We start from the raw sequence: 20,016 nt of genomic DNA, 5'->3' as shown, positions 1-20,016 counted from the left end.
AGTTATCTTCTGATTTTTATTCTAGGATAGGCTTGATTATAGTATGAAACAATCATTTCTCTTCTTTCCCTCTTTTAAAGAGATAGGTTTTGCTGTGTGGAATACGCTACCTCAGCCTCCTGAGTGTTAGGGATTACAGATGTGCCCTGCACCTTGCTTGAACATTTGCCTTTCATTAAAGATTATTATTTTTAAATTTATTTTTATTTTCTGTGTATGGATGTTTTGCCTGCATGTGTGGCTATGCATCATATACATGCAGTGCCAACAGAGGCCAGAAGAGGGTGCTGGATCTCCCTGGAACTGTAGTTACAGAGGGTTCTTAGCTATACTATGGATGCTAGGAATTGGACCTGAGTACTCTACAAGAGCAATCAGAGCTTCTAATCACTGGACCATCTCTCCAGCTCTCTTTAAAGATTATTTTGATGCTACCTGGTCTCAGAACTGCTGACCTGTGAAGTGCGTTTTTTTTTTTTTTTTTTTTAATACCAGTAACTATATAGAACAACTCCAAGGAGTGAGTGACTTAACCTTTTCTTGTCGGTGAGATTTGACTGCTGAACTGCAGCAATATTGGAAGCAGTGGTAAGGAGTAAGTAGCTTTCTTTACAGGTTGAAGTTATGTGGGATTCACTGCCTGGTATGTGGAACTGGGTTGGGTGTGGCCCATGAAAGTTGAATGTTGAAATTGGTTCTACTGGCTAGTGTTATAATTAAATAAACAAACTCAGAATTAAGTAAATTGTAATAAACTGATAATTCTCTCATTTTCATTAGATCATTACATTTTTTTTTTTTTTTAGTTTCTGTGTCTTAGAAAATGCTATACTATGAGGTCCTACTTTACACTTTTTATATTTTCTACTCTTAAAAAACCCTTGATACCAGATGCTTTTTAAGACAAGTGATGCATTGAACATATATGTCTGAGAGTTCATAGTCCACACAGCATGGTGTGGGCCCTAGAAGGCCCCTGCCTGTATCATATCTTGAAGAATGGCCTCATGGTGAGGGTGTGTTGTGAGAGGGCTGGGTCAAGCGCAGGGCAGAGTGTTTGAGGGAGGGGCTTACTCTTGTAGCAGCCTTTTAGGAAAAGACAGCAAGGTCCCATAAGGAGTACCTACTCCTGTCTGCAGACAGTGACCCTGGCCTCCCGTCAGTCCCATTCAGCTGTCCTACTAGTGTGTTCTGCCACCTCTCATCCGGCCACACTCGGAACCAAGATTCTAATGCAGCTTTGGGGATCCAGTTAAACAGTATCCCAGGCATAGTCCTTCCTAACTCCCCATTAAGTGACACCATTTAGGTGGCTTGAAGTGGGCCATGGTAGGTGCTGGTACTTAAATGTTTGCCAGAAGCACCTTGGATTCACTCTCTAGATCATCTTCCTTTTGGTAGTGCCAAGACATTCAAGAAGCAAGCAGTACCGGGACAATAGATGCTCAATAAGGGACAACTGTTTATAAGATCAATCTTTCAAAAGCCCTTGCCATCTCCAGGGAGCTGAATAATGCCCACATTGCGAGATCCCTTCAGGCACAAGCTCTAGAAGATAGAGATCGCTGTTTCTATCTTCATATAAGAAGATCTGTAGTTCTAGACTCTAACCCTCCCAGGGATGTGTTACCAGAAGAAATGTGTCAGCTGAGGTGAGAGAGAGCATCTTAAATAGTTAGGGGCAAGTTTTAAAACCAGAGTTTGAGGAACAGTATTACATAAGATTGCTGACTTGTGTTGCTTGGAACATTGTGGGTGGGATGTGGTCCTCAGAACTCCAAGCAGGTTGGTAGTGCTAAGTACCCAGTTTGTCTTCAGCACACGGTCCAGATTTCCTGGTCACTGGCCCAAAAGGTTACCAAAGGAAGATACTGCTTACCTGCTCATCTGCCTTGTCTCAGACAGGACTGCCTTTTAGTGTGAAATGTGTTTTTCTAACAGTTTTTACATCAGTGTCTCCTATCTTTGTGGAACGGTGGTGACAGTAGGTAGAAGTGATTGATGGATGGTAGTTAATTTTAAATGCCCTTCTGGGAAAAGCTAGATATTAATTACATGGTCCATTCCCAGTTTTTACATCAAGTCTCCAGATACTCCATATTGATTCTAAGTTGGCTATTCTGGAACCAGAAGTAAATCTTAATGGGATCTCCATAAATGACCTGTATCAGCAGGTTGCATATGTGAGTCCTGTATGTACCCCCCTGGTAATGACTTTCACAAAACTGTTGATATCTGTTAAGAAAATCAAAGCATGACATGAACAAACTTTGTGGTTTTTTTCTTATGCTGAGATGACTTTTCAAAGTCTAGGCAAATGGTTCTTTTGAGGAAAGGCATGTAGCAGGGGAGCCTTCAGGCTTAACATCCTAGTGATGCTGTTTGCGCTTTAGCTAAGGAAACCTCAGCCAGCCTTCCAGGAGTTCTTGGGTATATATCTATCTGGCTTTGAGCGATTCTGTTTCTCCTTTGACATAGTTGGTTTTAATGCCAGTTTTAATTTCTTGGCGTCATGACTTGTAAGCATATCACCCACAGATGTGATTTTGAGCAAGAACCGAAAGTGTGAATTCAGAAGTGAGAGATTCACGGGGACTCATCAGACCACTCCAAGAAGTGTCACAGTTGTACTGAAATGGCTTTCAGTTGCTCACTGCAAACCTGCTTCAGTAGCAGAATGCCGTGCGAGCCCGTGAGCGAGCGGCAGATTTGCAGCCACGTTAGTCATTTTCTTTCCTCTGTCTCCTTGCTGGGCTTGTGCTGGGAGCGCAGAGTAGCACAATTTAGTAGATTGTGATTCGAAGGCTGGGCACCAGCCCGCGTTGCACAGTGTTTGGACTATGATTACTTTCTGGCTTTGTCACAGTTGACATTAATTATTGATGGAAGTTTCAGAAATAGCGCATGTGCCAGGAGCGTTTCACCGGCACGCAGGCTGCAGGCAGGAGGGATGCTGAGGAGTGTGGGGGAAGAGGCACCTGTGGCTTGTTTATGTCTGCATACAGGGAAGCTGGACCTGGTGGGCTGTGTGGTAGCTGTGTAAAGGTCATGGTATAACAGAAGGATGAACCGTCAGGCTTATTTCTATCGTGTTCCTCCCCAGGAACTGCACCGAAGAAGCCAACTTCAGCCGGAGCCAGCCAAGACGAAGGCTCTCCAGACTGTCATCGAAATGAAGGTAGGACCTGAGCGCGGTTGTCAAAACCAGCGGTGCCTGGGAGTTTGTTGTGACTGGACGGTGCCTGACAAACATGTGCACGAATCCAGCGTTTTTCTCTAGACACCATGGAGGGTGCTCATTTTGCTTTTCTTAGTGCATCTCATTTATTGGCCTTTTAATTAAAGAGCTTTTCCAGGAGAAGAATAAAGGGCTCCAGTAGCTCTTGTTTAAAAGGAGCTGGGCTCCTTCCCAGAGTGTGACCAATGCCTCTAAAGAGTTCGTTTGTTTGAGCCTTACAAACGTTTACTTCTAAATCAAGTACCCCCTCCCCCATTATAATGGACAGACACCTTTGAGAAACTAGGACTTGACGTGGGAATGCACTTGGGTCGTTAAATCAGTAAGTGCAGTCACTTTTCAGAGAATGGTACTTTAACTCCAGTATTTTCTTCTTAGCCAGTCTGGAAGTAAGATAATTTATTAAATGCCTGCAAAGTATAGAAGTACTATTGAGAGGCATAGAGAGAAACTATTTCAAGGAATAAAAAAGAAAAAAATCCTCGAGGCTGGGTTTAGGGCATGTGAGGAATAATCAAGTTGGTGGTGATGGACACATCCTGGTCTCTCTAATCAGGAAGGAAGTGTAAATGAAACATGTTTGGTTTGCCAATGTCTAGACATTTGAATTCTTTTATTTCCAATTTTCTTTTTCTTTTTTTGCCAGGAAACAAATGGTAAAATTTAGGAATAAATAATTTCGTTTAAATTGTCCTATTAAGGAGAAAATGTTTTCAGCATGAATATATCTGCAGTCTGTAATTCCATACCTGAGTTCATACTCTGGGTTCCCAGACCTCATTGTCTTACAAGAATCCAAAGGCTGCTCACAGCTTGCTGACTTTCTTGTCTCACAGTACATGATTTCAAATAATTTCTCAGAAGTTCCCAGGCCCTAGAGAAAAACTCATGTGAACTGTTGAATTTTGGGCATGTGCAATTGTGGCAAATTTTTTTTTACGTGATGGTATTTTTATCTGAGGACTTCGTTTCATGGCAACAGTGTAAAATATTGACAGCGAACACCTCCAGGCCAGTTACATGAATCAGGGCGTTCAGGAGATACTTGAGCAGGTTGGCTTGAAAAGTATCATGTGAATGAAATATTAATAAGATTGAACAGTAAGGATTAATACTAGCTTGTGGGTTGTGGTTGTTAATTCATGTAACTTTATTCTACACTTAGAAGACAGTGGTTAGGTACTAGCATTTTAACTTCTCATTGCAACTAAAACTGAAATTAGATTGAAGGGGAAAAAAAAAACCCTCAAAACTCAAAAACTAAAACTTAAAACATCACCACACAGACATACAGATACAGATACACAGACACACACAAAGACACAGACACACACAGACAGACACAGACACACACAGACAGACACAGACACACACAGACAGACACACACAGACAGACACATACGAGAGAGAGAGAGAGAGAGAGACAGACAGACAGACAGAGACAGAGAGACAGACAGAAGAGAGAAATGAGCTGATTTTATTTTATAAGTGTGACTCTTCCTCCTTTCTACCTACCTTTACATTGACTGCCTCCGTGTTCACAAAAAACAATAAAATTTCCATTTCTTTAAGTAAAAGGAGAATTCTAGAGATCTCTTACAGGCATCTGGCCTTGTGTGGTAGGTGTTCCCTTGTTAAATGTCTCCATTTAAAGACAACTACATTTTTGGTGACTGTTTAAAGTAGAAAATCTGTTTTATTCTATTCTCACTTCATATTTTATTATAAGAGAAAAAGTAAAGAACATTCATTTAGTCTAGCTAACCGGGGAGGCATAAAATATAAGAGCAAAATGAATATAAACGTACTCTCAGTTAAGTGAGGCTAAAAGTTTTCATTTACGGATGTTGGTGATGCTGAGCCTGAATTTTTAGGACAAATGAAGGTCAATATATGTCTGAGGAAACAGGGGACAAGTTCTGGTGTCCTTTTGGTGCCTCCTAGCTTACATAGACTTTGTCTGGCCTTTTATCCGTGGAGAAGTCTCTTCTCATTAGTGTCTAGACTCCACACACCTGAAGTGAGTTAGAGGCCCTCCGTGCAGGGTCATCTCCTACGTCATGTGTGTACTCGTGACAGAGGCGCTGATCTCATCTCATTTTGTGTATTAGAAATTAGAGTGTTGGGAACCCAGACAGGACAAGCCTTAGAGGGGACTACTGAATAGAACTTCAACTCAGAGCTTAGAATTTGGGATTGTTTTTCGTCTTAGATTTGGCTGAACATCATCATTGTTATTTAATGCCTTGCCAAATCTAAAGTTAGAAAGAGATAGATTTTTTTTTTTAAAAGATGGTCACATGTCCCATGTATCTCAAGCTGGCTTCAAATATACTATGTAGTCAAGGGTGACCAAATTTACTATGGAATCAGGGGTGACCATGAACTCCGGATCCTCCTGTCTTTCCTTCCCAAATGCCAGGATTGCATGCCACCATGCCCTATTCAGAAATACAGAGAAGGCTCTCTTAAAGTGTCCCCTAGTTTCAGGAAGATGGCATGAGTTAGAGCAGACAAATTATCCCTTACTTGCCTCTTGTTCCTTGGGGAAACTGAGGGTGAAGTGCTGAACCCCATTTGTTTCCACCAACACTAGCATCAACTCTGCAAAGGGGCTTGGTGGGCAGGTGCTTTGCAGAGTCTTGCTTATCTCAAGCTCTGTTTTTGAGCTCCATCCCAGGGCTCTCTGAGAGCTCTGTGTGCCCCACAGACTGGCTGCTTTTGTGTGAATGTCTCTGCAGGGTTAGCCCTGGAGAAGGCCATCTGTGTCCCAATAGGGGACAGTCCTCCGTAGACACACCTCCCACCCAGTCTCCCGAGGGAAAAACAAGTGGAAGGAAAGAAAACCAAGTCACTGATGATTTATCTTCTTGCAGGAATCTCCACGTTTTAAACTTGGCCCTGATTTGGTGTGGCAGGTATGTCCTACATTTGCACGTAGAAAACTGTGTGCGCTTCTCTGAGAAATTCCTTTCCTGTGGCGCTCCTGAGGCCCCTTTTCTGATTCTGGTCTAAGCTCTTCTCTGCTCTTCTGGAGAACTGCCCGCAGCAACAGCTCAAAGGCTGGGTCTTCAGTTCTCTCTTTAATGCTAATGCCTTTGAACGAATACACTCTTAAGCCGTTTTGATGGTAAATTTGACATGAGCATTCTGCCCAAAGCTTTCACTTTCTTGAGTTTATTGATAAACTATCCATCTTTAAAGGTGAAAGAGAATGAAGTATGTGAATGGTTAGCACTCGTCAGCTAGTTTGAAAACTTTTCTTGTTAGAACTTGTAAGCCGGTGAGAGTCTAGTTCTGTTGAAGTCACAAGGAAATTTATTGGCCCATTTAACTGAAAAACAAAGCAAAATAATAACAACAAAACCGAACCAAAACGGGGTATGGCTCCAGGCACAGCTTGATCCACTTTTTGTCTCAGTCTGTTCCTTGTCTTGTCCTTCATGAGAATTGCTTCCAGACAGCTTCTTCGTGCCTGTCCCAGGAAGACGGCAGCAACAGCCCCCGAATTCACAGAGTTGGAAGGGAAGAGGAAGTTAGGTTTTTGTTTTTTTGTTGTTTTGCGTTTAATACAGAAAATTAACCAATGCCAGAGAAATGAGGGTTGCTGAGATAAGGTGTAAAACTTCAGGCTGAGCTTAACAGCCCAGATTGAAGAGAAAAAGGCCTTCTGTTCCCTCACTTGCTTAACAAGTAAAACTGATGGTCGACAAAGGCGTTTTCTGGTATGGGGAGATGTCTTGGCTAGTAATGAGCTTGCCGTATAGACGTTCTAGATAAGTGAGTGTGAGGACCTGAGTTTCAGATCCTCAGCTCAGCACCAACACAAAAAGCCAGGCATGATGGTGCACACCTAAAATCCCAGCCCTGGAGATGTGGAGGCCAGCGGCTGGTCTCTGGGGCCTGTCGGTTAGCCAGCCTAGGCAGTTGGTGAACTCCAGGTTCACTGAGAAGCATTGTCTCAAAACATGAGAACAATTGAGAAAGACACTGGGTGTGGACCTCTGGCCTCCACGTATGTATACACTTACATGAGTGTACCCACAAACATATTCATAGCCACCTATCCACCTTCCCACCCCCACCCACACACATGTACACAAAAGAAGAAAGTCAACCTTCTGCTAGAACAGCAGAAATGAACGATTCTTCAGTAGATTTTATCAAATGAATATCCCTGAATGATGTAAGAGCTTTAGTAAAAATTTCAGAAATCATACTTGATCTGAGGAGCTTGTTAACTACAGAAGATTAAGAAGCCGGGGGCATGATGTTGTGAAAATCTGGGCTTTCTGTTGGAGCATGGGCCTTTTGCTTGGCAGCCTTGTGGCTAGCTGAGGCAGGAGTCACTCGGACCATTCCTGTTGAGTATCCTTTATACCTGAAGGCCGATTGAAGGAGTTGGAACTAAGAAGAACAGCACCAGACTTCAGTAAGACGCTCAAGCGAGGCTGGGTGGTAGTGGCGCACACCTCTAATCCCAGCACTTAGGAGTCAGAGGCAGATGGATCTCTGTGAGTGCAAGGCCAGCCTGATCTACACAGTGAGTTCCAGGACAGCCAGAACTACACACAGAAACTCTGTCTCAGGAAAAACAAAACAAAAGCTCAAGTACCTTCAAGGAGGCATGCCTGCTTTCAGCTGTGACTTGGGGTAGAAGCTGGCTTTTCTTACAAAAACTGGACATTGCCCTTTGTCTTTGTGCCCAGGCAGGTGGTGGTGTCCTGCAGATGGGTTCAGATTCCTCTAAGAGTAATCTTAACATTTGATCAAATTGACTTCATTTGGGCTTCTAGGGTGTAGGGGAACATTTGACTCCAAACCTGGTTCAACCATAGCTGGTAACCCTCAGTCCTGGGATCGAGTCAGAGGTACTGTGAGATAGCCATCAGGTGTTTTTGGACTCCAGACCCTGTTTAGGTTTATTTCATTCATCTTTGGGACAGTTAGAGGTCTTAATTAAAATGATTTCTTCTCCCAGGATGCTGTCTTCTAGGAAGATTTGTACCATATACAGCTTCGTCTGGTTAGGCTGCAACGATGGTATCTAGGCTTCGAGACTATGACCCACCACGGCTGTGGCTCCGTGGTAGAGCCCTTGTTAGCATGTGTGATACTCTGCTTTGATCCCCCAGCATTGTATGCAAGTAAAGTAAATGAACAGCAAACAAACCAGTTCCTATTCTTTTTATGGATAATAAACAAACGCAATAAGAACAGTAATATCGCTAAGCAAAGTGCCTCCCTATGCCAACAGCGAAGTCTCCCCCCACATATGGAAGTTAAGCAGTTTCAGCAAACCTGGGAGTAGACACGATGGTCCCAATCCGGATGATAAAGCTATGGTTTCGGGAAACTAAGCAACGCACGCGCTCAAGATCCTACAGCTTGCTGGTTGGCAGCGAAGATTTGGACAGATACTCTTCCCAGTCCCAGCAGTGTTCACGGAGCATCTGCTTTGTGCCTTCTACACTACAGTTTTGCTAGCATGGCTGGCAGGTCAAGTGGCTTTTCTTGATCTCGTTTTCAGCGCTCATTTGGGACAGCGTGCAGGGACTTACATCCGAGAAGAGCAGAGTCAGCTCTGAGTGCTGGAGAAGCCCACGGCGGGTTTGCAGAAGTTCAAGGCTATACTTGGTGCTGGGAGGCAGGGCTGATTCATTTCACACACGTGTTATCTGGCCTTCACACGTGTCTCTTGTAGCCAGCGTGTATCCTGTTTCCCACTCTGAATTCTGAATCTTATTATGCAGTCTTTTCACAGTGAGGTATGACTTGTTCAGACTTGCAAAGTCCTGTTTTTGTTTTAAATAAAGTAAATCTTTAAAATATTTTCCTGTTTTTTTGAATTTTATATAATATGTTTTGATCATATTCACTCTCTAGTTCTCTCCCTAATTTCTCCCAGATTTCCTTGCCTCCCTACCACAATCAACTAAATTTCTCTCTCTTTTTTTTTTTTCATTAGCCCACTCAGTCCATTTTGTATTGTATATCAAGGAATATATGGGCAATACAAAATGGACTGAGTGGGTTAATGAAATGGATGTGTAGGGAAGAGGAAACCATCAACTTTCTGTGGTTCCAAAGTTAGGGGTGGAGGCTTATGAATGAGTGCCGCAGGTCCTGTTACCCTGAAGACCATGTTGCTCTGATCTCCCCTGACTTCTAGCTTTTAACAACATTCTGCCCCCTTTGGGGGTAGCCGCTGTGTATGTGTATGATATAGAGTTCTCATTCTGGCTAAACACTCTATCAACATTTACACTGTACACTTCTACCAGTTTTGAGAGTTTGTGCTAACCACCATCTACTGCACCGAGAAGCTTCTCTGATCAGGTCTGAGAGCTACACTAATCGCTGTGAAGAGAGGCACAGACACAGTGCAGTTTGGTCCTATATTCATTTAGCATACTAATAATACTAATACTAATACTACTAATAATAATAATAGGGTCACCCTTGGCACCTATGAGCTCCCAACATAGGTTCTTGGTCAGATTTACTGTGCCAGGTATGTGTGTCCTCTTATGTAGCAGGTTTGAAATCTAACCAGAAGAGCCTTTTTTAAAAAATGTGCTCCATTCATTTGTGATACCAGAATTATCCTGTAGCTTGGTTTTCCCCCTTGGGAAATTTCTTCATATTTTCATCTTACAGCTTGAAACCATTTCTGTCCCACTTAATTGTTTTTCTTAAGTAAGTGGGGAGTTGTGGGTTGTAAGTGACATCCAAAAACAGCAAAAGCAAAATGTCCAGTTAAATGTAGCTCTGAATGATATTTAATTGTCTTTAGAGCAAGTAAGATAAAAAGAAAAATGCAACACTTTCTTGTCTTGCTGGAACTCTTCCTATGGTATGTTTGACTCTGATTGTTTGACCGGGTTTCCAGTAGATAATTACTGCTATTAACTTCATTAGTTTTGAAAATATCATCCCTGAATTTGAAGCACACACACACCAGTGTTTATTGAGCAGGTTTTTTTTTTTGTTTTTTGTTTTTTTTGTTTTTTTGTTTTTTTGTTTTTTGTTTTTTGAGACAGGGTTTCTCTGTGTAGTTTTGGTGCCTGTCCTGAACTCACTGTGTAGACCAGGCTGGCCTTGAACTCACAAAGATCCACCTGGCTCTGCCTCCCGAGTGCTGGGATTAAAGGCATGCACCACCACCGCTCGGCCTGAGCAGTTATTTTGTACACAGTACCACATAGTGGATCTTTAAAACAACAACAACAACAACAACAACAGCAAAACACAACTGAGCTGTCAGTCATTAAGGCGCTAATAGAAGTGAGTGGACGCTCAGGTTACAAATTTCGGTGAGAAAGGGGCAGGAATGGGCTATGGGAAACCAGAGGATACCAAATGAGGGAGGGCCGGGGTGCTGCTTGGAGAAAATGGCATTGGAGAAATGCCTTGGAACACTGGTACAGTTGTACAGAATGCATGGGCTGCATTGTGGGTTGTAAGCGGTGGAGACCACCAGAGTGAAGACAAGGAGGCTGTGATGCATAAGGCATGTGTGGGGAAGAGCAAGCCATACACTTGGTTGAGAGGAGACTTTTTAAGCCTAGATGCCAAGGAAGAGAAACCAAGATAAAGAAGGAAAGAAAACTAGTAAAAGTCAAAATTAGTGAATTGAACAGTTAACATTTCCTAGATAGGAACACCAAAGCCAAATGCCAACTATCTGACAACAAAAATGACAGGTCCTGCTTAGAACTCTAGAGACGGCTCAGATAACCAAAGCAGGAAAAGTGGGACATCACTCCAAATCTTAACGTAAACAGGAGAGTATTTGTGAATGATTCATGATAACAAATTGAAATTGTAGGTGACTAAATTCTATTAAAACTACAACCTGCCAAAACTGTGTGAGTAGAAATAGAATATCCAAGTGTCCTAGAGTCTAAAGAAAGTGATGATGTCATTTAAAAACTCACCACCAAGCCAAACAAATCTCTCAGAACCCAAACACAAATTTTGTAGGTTCAGATGTCATCTTCAGAGAATTGTACCAAATGTTTGTGGATGGAGCTAGATAGATCATAGGAAAAGTATTCCTAAACAGAATGGAAAGGAGAACTGCCTGGCCTGTGTGTGTTCCGCTTAAGCTTGATGCTGCTGCCTGGCCCTACCAAGGCATTGGAAGTAATTGTGTGAATAAATGCCACTATGAATTATCTGAATGAAGTGAATGCAATTATAGACGACATGGTAAAAGAGCAAAGCTGTACTAATATTTGGATGTCAGTGTTAGTCTCCATAGTGAAAATATAAGGAAAAAACCGAAGAGGACTTAAGTAGACACAGAGAAAGCCTGTGATAAGTGTAGCATCTGTGAACATCTCTTGATTGGAAGTGGAGAGTTGTCTTAGTCTAAGGGGGGCGGTTACAAGAAAGATGTAGCAAGTATATTTCACATCAACAGTTGATCCCTTTCCCCATGACACAGGGATCAGGTGGGGTGTCTGTTGCTTGGTAATGCTCTGGGTATCACAAGTCTAAGAATTAGAAAAGAATAAATAAAAACATTTTTATTTAGAGGCAACATGATTGCAAGTACAGGAAATCTCAAGTGTATGTGTTTGGATTAAAAATGGATTTAGTCAAATGTCTGGCTCATATTATAAAAATCAATCTTCTATTAACAATTATGAAATGAAATTTATAGCTTGTCAGTTATGATGACATTAATGAACCCAGAATTTCTAGAATTAACTCTAACAATGATTGTACAAGACCTAGCTTATTCATTTCATGAAAGGCTGTACAGCAAGAAGTAGCAAGCAGTTGGTCTATGCAACACACAATTAACATACACAAAACAATTTTAAAGAATCCAGGTCCAGCCGGGCGGTGGTGGCGCACGCCTTTAATCCCAGCACTCGGGAGGCAGAGCCAGGCGGATCTCTGTGAGTTCGAGGCCAGCTTGGGCTACCAAGTGAGTCCCAGGAAAGGCGCAAAGCTACACAGAGAAACCCTGTCTCGAAAAACCAAAAAAAAAAAAAAAAAAAAGAATCCAGGTCCAAAAGAGCATGTAAAACATGCTGTCCTTTGCGTCCGCCAAAACTAATTAATGGTGCGAAATACCCAGATGGTGGCTAATTTAGAGTAGCAGAAAAGCAGTCGGGGAGCTAAGGGAAGGATATCCTGGCACTAGGTGGTCATGTCCTGTTGTGTGAGCTGGTTGGGTAATTTGAAATATATATTACCTTTATGTAAAATACTCATTTAAAAGTAGGAAAAGCTCAACAATCAAAAGCAGATAACCCAGTTAGAAACTGGACAAAGGAGTTAAACAGATGTTCTCCAAAAAAGGGATTCAAGTGGGCAATATGGACATCAAAGGACCCTAGGTATCATGAGTCATTAGGGAAAAGCAAATAAAATTATATTTAGATGAACTCCTCCACCCCCATAAAATGACTAAAATAAAAATGACAAACAAAGAGTGTTGAGGAAAGATGTAGAAATATTGGACCGCTTGAATGTTCATATGGGGATTTAAAATGATGCAGACCATTTTGTCAAACTACTGGGCACTATCTCAAAATACTAAACATGACCCAGAAATCCTACACCCAGGCACACCCACAAAATTGAAAACAAGTGTCACTATCATTTGTCACACTTACAATAAATAAAGCCACCAAAGTGTCCATCATGAAGAAACATAGTCGGAGGTATCCACACTGTCAAATGTTACTTAGTAAGAAATAATGAGCCGGGCGGTGGTGGCGCACGCCTTTAATCCCAGCACTCGGGAGGCAGAGCTAGGTGGATCTCTGTGAGTTCGAGGCCAGCCTGGGCTACCAAGTGAGTTCCAGGAAAGGCGCAAAGCTACACAGAGAAACCCTGTCTCGAAAAACCAAAAAAAAAAAAAAAAAAAAGAAATAATGTATTACTGATTCATGCAGCAACCTGGAGAACTGTGAAGACATAATTATAAATAAAGAAAGCCAGTCACAACGGGCCATCTGCTTCCTGACTCGAATTATATGAAGTGCCCGGTAGGAGCAGGGTAGTGGCAGAAAGATGAGTGATTGCTAGTAGATGTGGGGAAAGGAGAGAGAGGAACTGCTGCTGATGGGTGTAGAGCTTTGGGGACCTGAGAATGTTCTAGAATTAGCATTGATGATTACACAAACCACTGAATTAAATATGGGCGAATTTTATGTTCTGTGTATTATATCTCATATCTCAGCTGTTACTAAATTTTAAAAAAGTAAAGGAAATGATCAGTATGATGATTGTAAATGTTTACTTTAGGTACCATAACTATAATGTTAGGAGTAGAGCTGTATGACTACTCTTATAGAAGATGTCCCAATGTAATTCCCAGGAAGGTTTCCGAGCCTAGACTACTAGGCTCAGGTAGTCTTCCTGCCTTAGTCACCTGGATTGCCATGATACTACAGCTGTAACATATAAAGAGGTTCTACTTATCAACGTAGAACAAATATTTGGGGAAAAACATCTCAAAACATTGACACATAAGGTGGGTACCTATACTGTTTTCCCCTCTAACTTATCATGCTTCCAATTGTGTTACATTTATTATGTAGGGATGACGTGTAATTATTATTTAGGAAAAACAACAATAAGGTTGTTAAAAGAAAAAACCATCACCTCTGAGAGAGATGGCACTCACTTGTGATTCTAGCTAGGCTACACGAGATCCTATCTAAAACAAAACAAAACAACAGCAAACATTCCCCCAACAAGCACCTATCAATAACAACAAACCATCATAAAAACCTTAAATTATTATTCTTGTTTTCCTTGACTGGACTGTGATGATTCCAATGGAAAGATCCCGGTAGTGAATAGATATTCAAGGAATTATTCTCTTCACTCCCTTCCCTTTAATCTGGAAATTGAGTTTTATCTGCTAAAAGAAAAAAAAAGGTGCTACATTTGAGGAAAGGCCAACAGAGAAACAGAATTAAATAAGCTTACTTTAGGCAGAGTCTCAGCTCTGAATGCAGTCATGATTTGCATTTTGAAAAGACTTTCAAATGTCTTTGAAAGGAGACACCAGTGGAGAAAAAAATAAGTAAATCACATCATAGGAGCATGATGGTCCACGCCATAATAAATGACCAAGGGATTTCCCTTTCTTGGTTCCAAGCATCTGGCAAGACCCCGACCCCTCCTCCTCTCATTAAACTCATCTGGCAAATGGAGGGATTGGAGTTAAGTGTCCTGCTTTAAAAATTCTACCAAGGTTGGAGGCTTTGTACTGGGAATTTGTACTGTCAAAAGATGGCTCTGTTGAGTCTGACTTGAGGTGACATTCTTGTAGTATTGAACCCTCAGCTTTTTGTCTTGTGTCTTGGTCAGCAGAGTGCAGACTAGCAGCCACTGTGTGAGCCGTTGCTGTTGCACGGTGTCCAGGCTGTTGTTTATATAGGGACTGCAGTTTCCTTCCTGATGTGCAACCCTACCAGTAGGGTTGAGAAGTCAACCACAGGCCTCATGTGAACTTCCCTTTGCAAGTTGTGGTAATGACAGTGTACCGACCATCATCGGCCTCATCCCTAAGGCACGATCCCCTTTCCACATCCATCAGGCCACACTGGGGATGGTGTGGGCTGAATTCCTTTACTGCCTGTTGCTTTTTCCATGAAACAAAGCAGGTTGAACACAAGAAGATTTGTGGTATGTTTCAGAGAACCTGAGAAAGCCTCTGCCCCAACCAGAGCCATGGCTAGGGCTAAAAGGAATAGGAAGAATAAGTTCAGGTTGACTGCATGGCCAGAGAGCATCTTCACCCAGTCTTCTTCCTGAGGAAGACTGGAAAAGAAATGGAGAGTGAAGTATCCATGTTTTTAGCCTCCCTGAAATGCATTTGCTGCATTAGAGAGGCACGTTTCTCTATCTGCTTTTTTCAGAGGATGGGTAGCTAGAATCCAAATGCTCTTTGTACTTTGGTATGTGGGTGCGTGAGTGCATGCATGTGTGTGTGGGTGCTTGTATGTGCTCTCATTTGAAAGAAGTTTTTGAAACCTCTCTATCCCTTATATCTCTCCCGACATCTTCATTGTTTTCTCTTGAAGTTGCTCTGCGATTGTCAGACAAAAAAGAGCTGTGTGGAAGGAAGATCTTGACTAGGCCAAGTGTTTAAAGTGGAGCTCTTTCTCTGAAGCCAGTCTTGCTTGAGGTTGGTCAGGAGACAGTGGGGTCCCACCATGTGAATTAGTCTTCTATTTCAGGGAAAGTTGTCTGTCAAGGGAAGCATTCCAGTTGACTAATTGAACTCTTAGACAGCTATTCAATGGTCTCCCAACTATAAAATGGCAAAAATAAATACCTAAATTTATAAGGTTATTATGGAGGGTTACTTGAGAATTTGCTAGCATAGGGATTCTCTAAGTAATCAGTGAGCATTGACTATTGTTGTTCTGAATTGCATTTTTAATACCAGAATAAACAAATGTTTGATTTTTTTTCCATGCTATTCCTTTCTGTATATTAAGGCAACACAAACTTATTTATGTTTTTATATTTTATCTAAGTGAAACGTAAGTGGGAAAATGCAGATATGAACATAAAACTTTTGATGTATTTTCCAAGCTGAGAACTTTACAAACCAATGTATAGTCTTGTATCATTTTTCTCTGAAAGGGACCTGCTTCTCTTAGAAATCATTCATCATTTTTGCTTCCTCTCTTGTGGGTGCTGAAGCAACAAGTCTCCAACTGGCACTACAGAACCTATTTGTCTCACTTGTGTCACGGACACACTGAAATGATTTAATCCTTAGCCACGATCCCTGTCCTGGTTTATGTAATTTGGAAATCTAGGGAGCGGATGATTCAGGGGGAGTTCAATCTACTTGTCCAAATAGTGATCCAGTTTGTCCATTCTTGATAGAGGGCCTCCCTGAATACTCTAGGTTGGCCTTGAACTTGCTATTCTCTTTCTGTAGCCTCTTAATTGCTGAGATCCCAAAATGTTAGGCCTCAATTTCTCATTTTGTTATCACAGTTTCAGTGGAACAGCCCCTGTTACTACTGATATCTTGAACCTGTCTTTGATGCTCATCTTTCTCAATTCTATTCACTGTCTAATTTTCTGGGACTGTCCATGATCTCCATCAGTTTTTATTCCCCATGCTTTTGATAATTCTTTTATTTATTTATTTTTTCCTAGCCTGGATCTTCAGCCATGACTGAAGAATGTTTCACCACCAGTTTGGTGATTCCATCATCTCCATGTTCTTTTCCGCCAGCTTCTGTTTGGATCATTAACTCCACCCTCACTGTCTTATTATTGCGTCATTTGCCAGTTTATAAGTGATGCCCAGTCATCCCCAGGAGCACACTCCTAACTCAGTTCTAGAGATGGCTGTCATTCCATCTCTTCTTCCCTTTGTTTCCACCTCCTCTGTAGTGAAATGTGGCATCCTTTTCTTTTTGTTTTTAGACAGGCTCTCACGGTGTTAATCTGTAGACTACGCTGGTCCCAGATTCACGGAGATCCACTTGCCTCTGCCTCTCGAATCCTTGTAGTAAAGGTTTGTGGCACCACACCCGGCTTGTAATCTGCATTCTTTAGTTTTGTCTGTTTCTTTTCTCTTCTTTGCTGTACAATCCTCATCACTTTCTGGTTCTTCCGAATATTATAGGTTGAACATCATAGAAAGTGCTTCTGAGTTTGTAATGTCTGGCTGGCAAAAATTTTATCTTTCCTAAGTTAAACTTACTCAGAGCCAAAGCCCTCCTTAGGCTCTTGTGCTTTGTGAAGGTTTTTGTACTCCAGAAAGATGATCTTAGTCCCCCCTCCTCTTTTTAACTTGTTTATATCCTTAGATAATCTTACATCTAACTATACCTTGGACACTTTCATACTTACCTCCTATGCAGCAGGTGACACAAGTCTTAGTTATTCATTTTGGCAATCTAGTCAGTGAATGGTTCAGGTGTAGGCCTGTCTAGTTATTCATTATGTTGTAAGACTTGTCATTGGCAGGTTTTTTTTTTTTTTTTCTATTGTCAATGTCATATACCCATATTTTCCTTATTCTCAGAAAAGGAGAGAATATCCTATATTTATGTCTTTTCCTTAAAAGATACCTGTTGGCCTTGCTAGAGTTATAAGTTCACCCCTGGACCAGTCGCTGAGTCTTGAGATACATGGTTCTTGTCTCTGGGCAGGTCCAAACAGTTGAAAATCTACTTAAATCACAGCAAGTTGGGCAAATACAGTTCCTAAAAGGAAAAAAAGGCAAAAGGAAGCAACAGGACCCGCTCCCCCGATAAACAAAACCCCCAAGCAGTAGCTATGCAGACGATGCCTCCACTGTGGTTACTGTTCTGGAAGCTTTCCATGTTGTCTTCCACTTAATTCTCATAGCAATGTTAGGAACATGGTCACCAGGTTTGACCAGGTGGAATCCAAATAGAAGCTTCCGTCTTGACCTGTGTACCGACGGGACTAGAGAATGGACAGACAATACAGGTGTGATGTGATGATGGTGCTGCCTCTTCACTCCTGGTGGGGCGTCAATGCATGATAATATTTCCCAAGCATTATAAACATTTGTTAAGTTTCTCAGCACATTCAGAAGCATGTTCTAATTTCAGAGAGGCTGAATATCCCATCTCAAAATTTAAAAGCCTGAACTGAGATCTGCACCTAGGTGCATGGCTCCTGAAGGATAAGTTTTCACCTTCTTATGCACTGTGTCTGGGTTTTTATCATTCTCTCTCTCTCTCTCTCTCTCTCTCTCTCTCTCTCTCAGATTTATGTATTTCATGGTTATGTGTAATTTACCTGCATGTGTATATGTGTACCATGTGCATGCCTGTGGAAATTACAGATGGTTGTGAGCCTATGTCGGTGCTGGGAATCAAACCCAGGTCCTCTGCAAGAACAAGTACTCATTTTTTTGTTATTTTTTCTTTTTGTTTATTATTCTCTCATATGATACATTCCAACTGCAGCCTCCCTACTCTCCTCTCCTCCCAGTCCCCGCCCTCCTGCCACCTCTGTTTCCTTTCAGAAAAGAGCAGGCCTCCTAGGTACTCTTCACAGATGAGCCATCTCTCCAATCCCATTAGCTTCTTTTGTTAGGTCTAAGTCTGTTAGGAATAACAACAAATTCATATACAGAGGCCATACAGTATAGCTAGTGCCATAAGAGATATGCACTTTCTTCATGGTTTCGTATCAGTACCATATGTATCAGAGTCAGGGTGGCAGGAAGGACATGGTCCAGAGCAAGGGTTTCATAGCCATGAGTCAGTGTAGACAAATGAGACTATGATAAGTGTCCAACTTGCCTTTAGTTGGTTGGAATCTAACCTGATTCCATGTCTGTGCATTTTCCCATGAAGGAGCAGATATTTTACAAACAGATAAGCACAGAAATGTCATCTAGAACCTGGCATGTCCTTTGTCATCTTCTAATCTAGGTTACTATCTATTCATAATTTGATTAGGACCAAGACAATGAGGTTTTGGTTTCTTGGTATGTATTTTTTTTCTTCAAATATGTTGTGGGCCTAAGTCAGATTCTTTCTAGAGTACTTGGCTGGGGCTTGTGCAACCATGGTTAAACCTTACACTGTAGGTCCTTCCAGAGCTAAGACGTGACTCAGCTAGCTTAAGACTCAGGGCTACACGGTTGTGTTTGCATCTGCAAGTAGATGACTTTTAAAGGTTGAGCCTTTGCAAGCCTCTGTGGTATTCAGTAATAAAAGGTTGGAATTCTATTCTAAATAAAATGTAATATAATTATGTAGGACTGTTTCCTGAGCATTACATCATATCTTCTTTAAGCCAGTTTGGGCCTATGTTGATCAGTGCCTGCTAGTTGATATGTGGCCATGGTGAGTCCCATGCTCTCTGAAAGCTGTTTATATATTCTCTCTTGTCCTGATATTAAAATGAAACCCGTAATTCCTGCTGCATTCAGAGGAAAGTACATTGTGATGCTTAGAATTCACATAATTGTTGCATTTTGTGATGAACTGATATTTCTTTTTTAAAAATGTTCCACCCACTCGCCATTTCAGCCTTCAGTTCCTAGAGAGGAATTGAAATCTGTTCCTTGCTGTTTAAGGGGAACATGATGTTTGACAAGCGCAGGAAGAGTTACAGTGGCATTCTGACTGGCACAGCCGATCCAGGCAGTTTCCTCACAGGATTGCTGTGTCTGTGTGCCAAGTTGAACAGCCTTTGCAAGTAGGTTTGTACTTCTCTACATGTGTTCATTCGTCCAGTAAGTTACTCTGGTCTCTTTGCATTGAATCTTGTCTGTGGTGCCTGATGGACCCCTGCAGTCCTCCAGGGCACTAACATCTCCTTGTGACCCTGGGAAAAAGGCAGGTTAAGATTTCATAGTTTGGAGTTGGAGCCTGAGATTTTTGCCCAGGTGATTCCCATGCTGCTGGTGGCAGACTCCTTCATGAGTAACAAGTATCTAGACTATATCCCTTCGCTGAGAGAGAAGGATACCCAAAAATCTTGTTTCGGTTTACCTGCTATCTCCCATACCTGGCAAAGTGATTGATACTAAGTAGATGTCCAATGTACATTTATTGAATGAATGGGTGGATGTGTGAGAGAACTCCCTGTGTCTAAGTTTAATACCAATCTGAAGCATATCTATTTTAGAAAATCCTGGATTCTTAAATAAAGAAAAGAAACGTACTGGGTCTCCCTGCTCAGCTTCCATCTGCATTGCTCAGTGGTTCTCAGCAGCTGTTGCTAACATTCGTGGCTGGGTTAAGAGTTACCATGGTGAGCCTACGGGGAAATGGCTGCTAGGA

At 41.8% G+C, this 20,016-nt stretch overlaps 1 protein-coding gene across 1 annotated transcript in view; it reads left to right on the top strand.

Annotated features, from left to right (window-relative positions):
* Positions 1 to 20,016, top strand: part of Erc2 (ELKS/RAB6-interacting/CAST family member 2) — a 690,578-nt gene that overhangs the window by 238,937 nt on the left and 431,625 nt on the right. The window contains exon 4 of the mRNA XM_059273131.1: positions 3,104 to 3,178. Within this exon, the coding sequence (XP_059129114.1) occupies positions 3,104 to 3,178 (75 nt within the window). The remainder of the gene's footprint in view (positions 1 to 3,103; positions 3,179 to 20,016) is intronic.

Source organism: Peromyscus eremicus, chromosome 9 (genome assembly GCF_949786415.1).
Source record: "Peromyscus eremicus chromosome 9, PerEre_H2_v1, whole genome shotgun sequence".
Classification (NCBI taxonomy): domain Eukaryota; kingdom Metazoa; phylum Chordata; class Mammalia; order Rodentia; family Cricetidae; genus Peromyscus; species Peromyscus eremicus.
The sequence above is the reverse complement of the archived record's forward strand: the minus strand, read 5'-3'. Positions and strand labels throughout refer to the sequence as shown.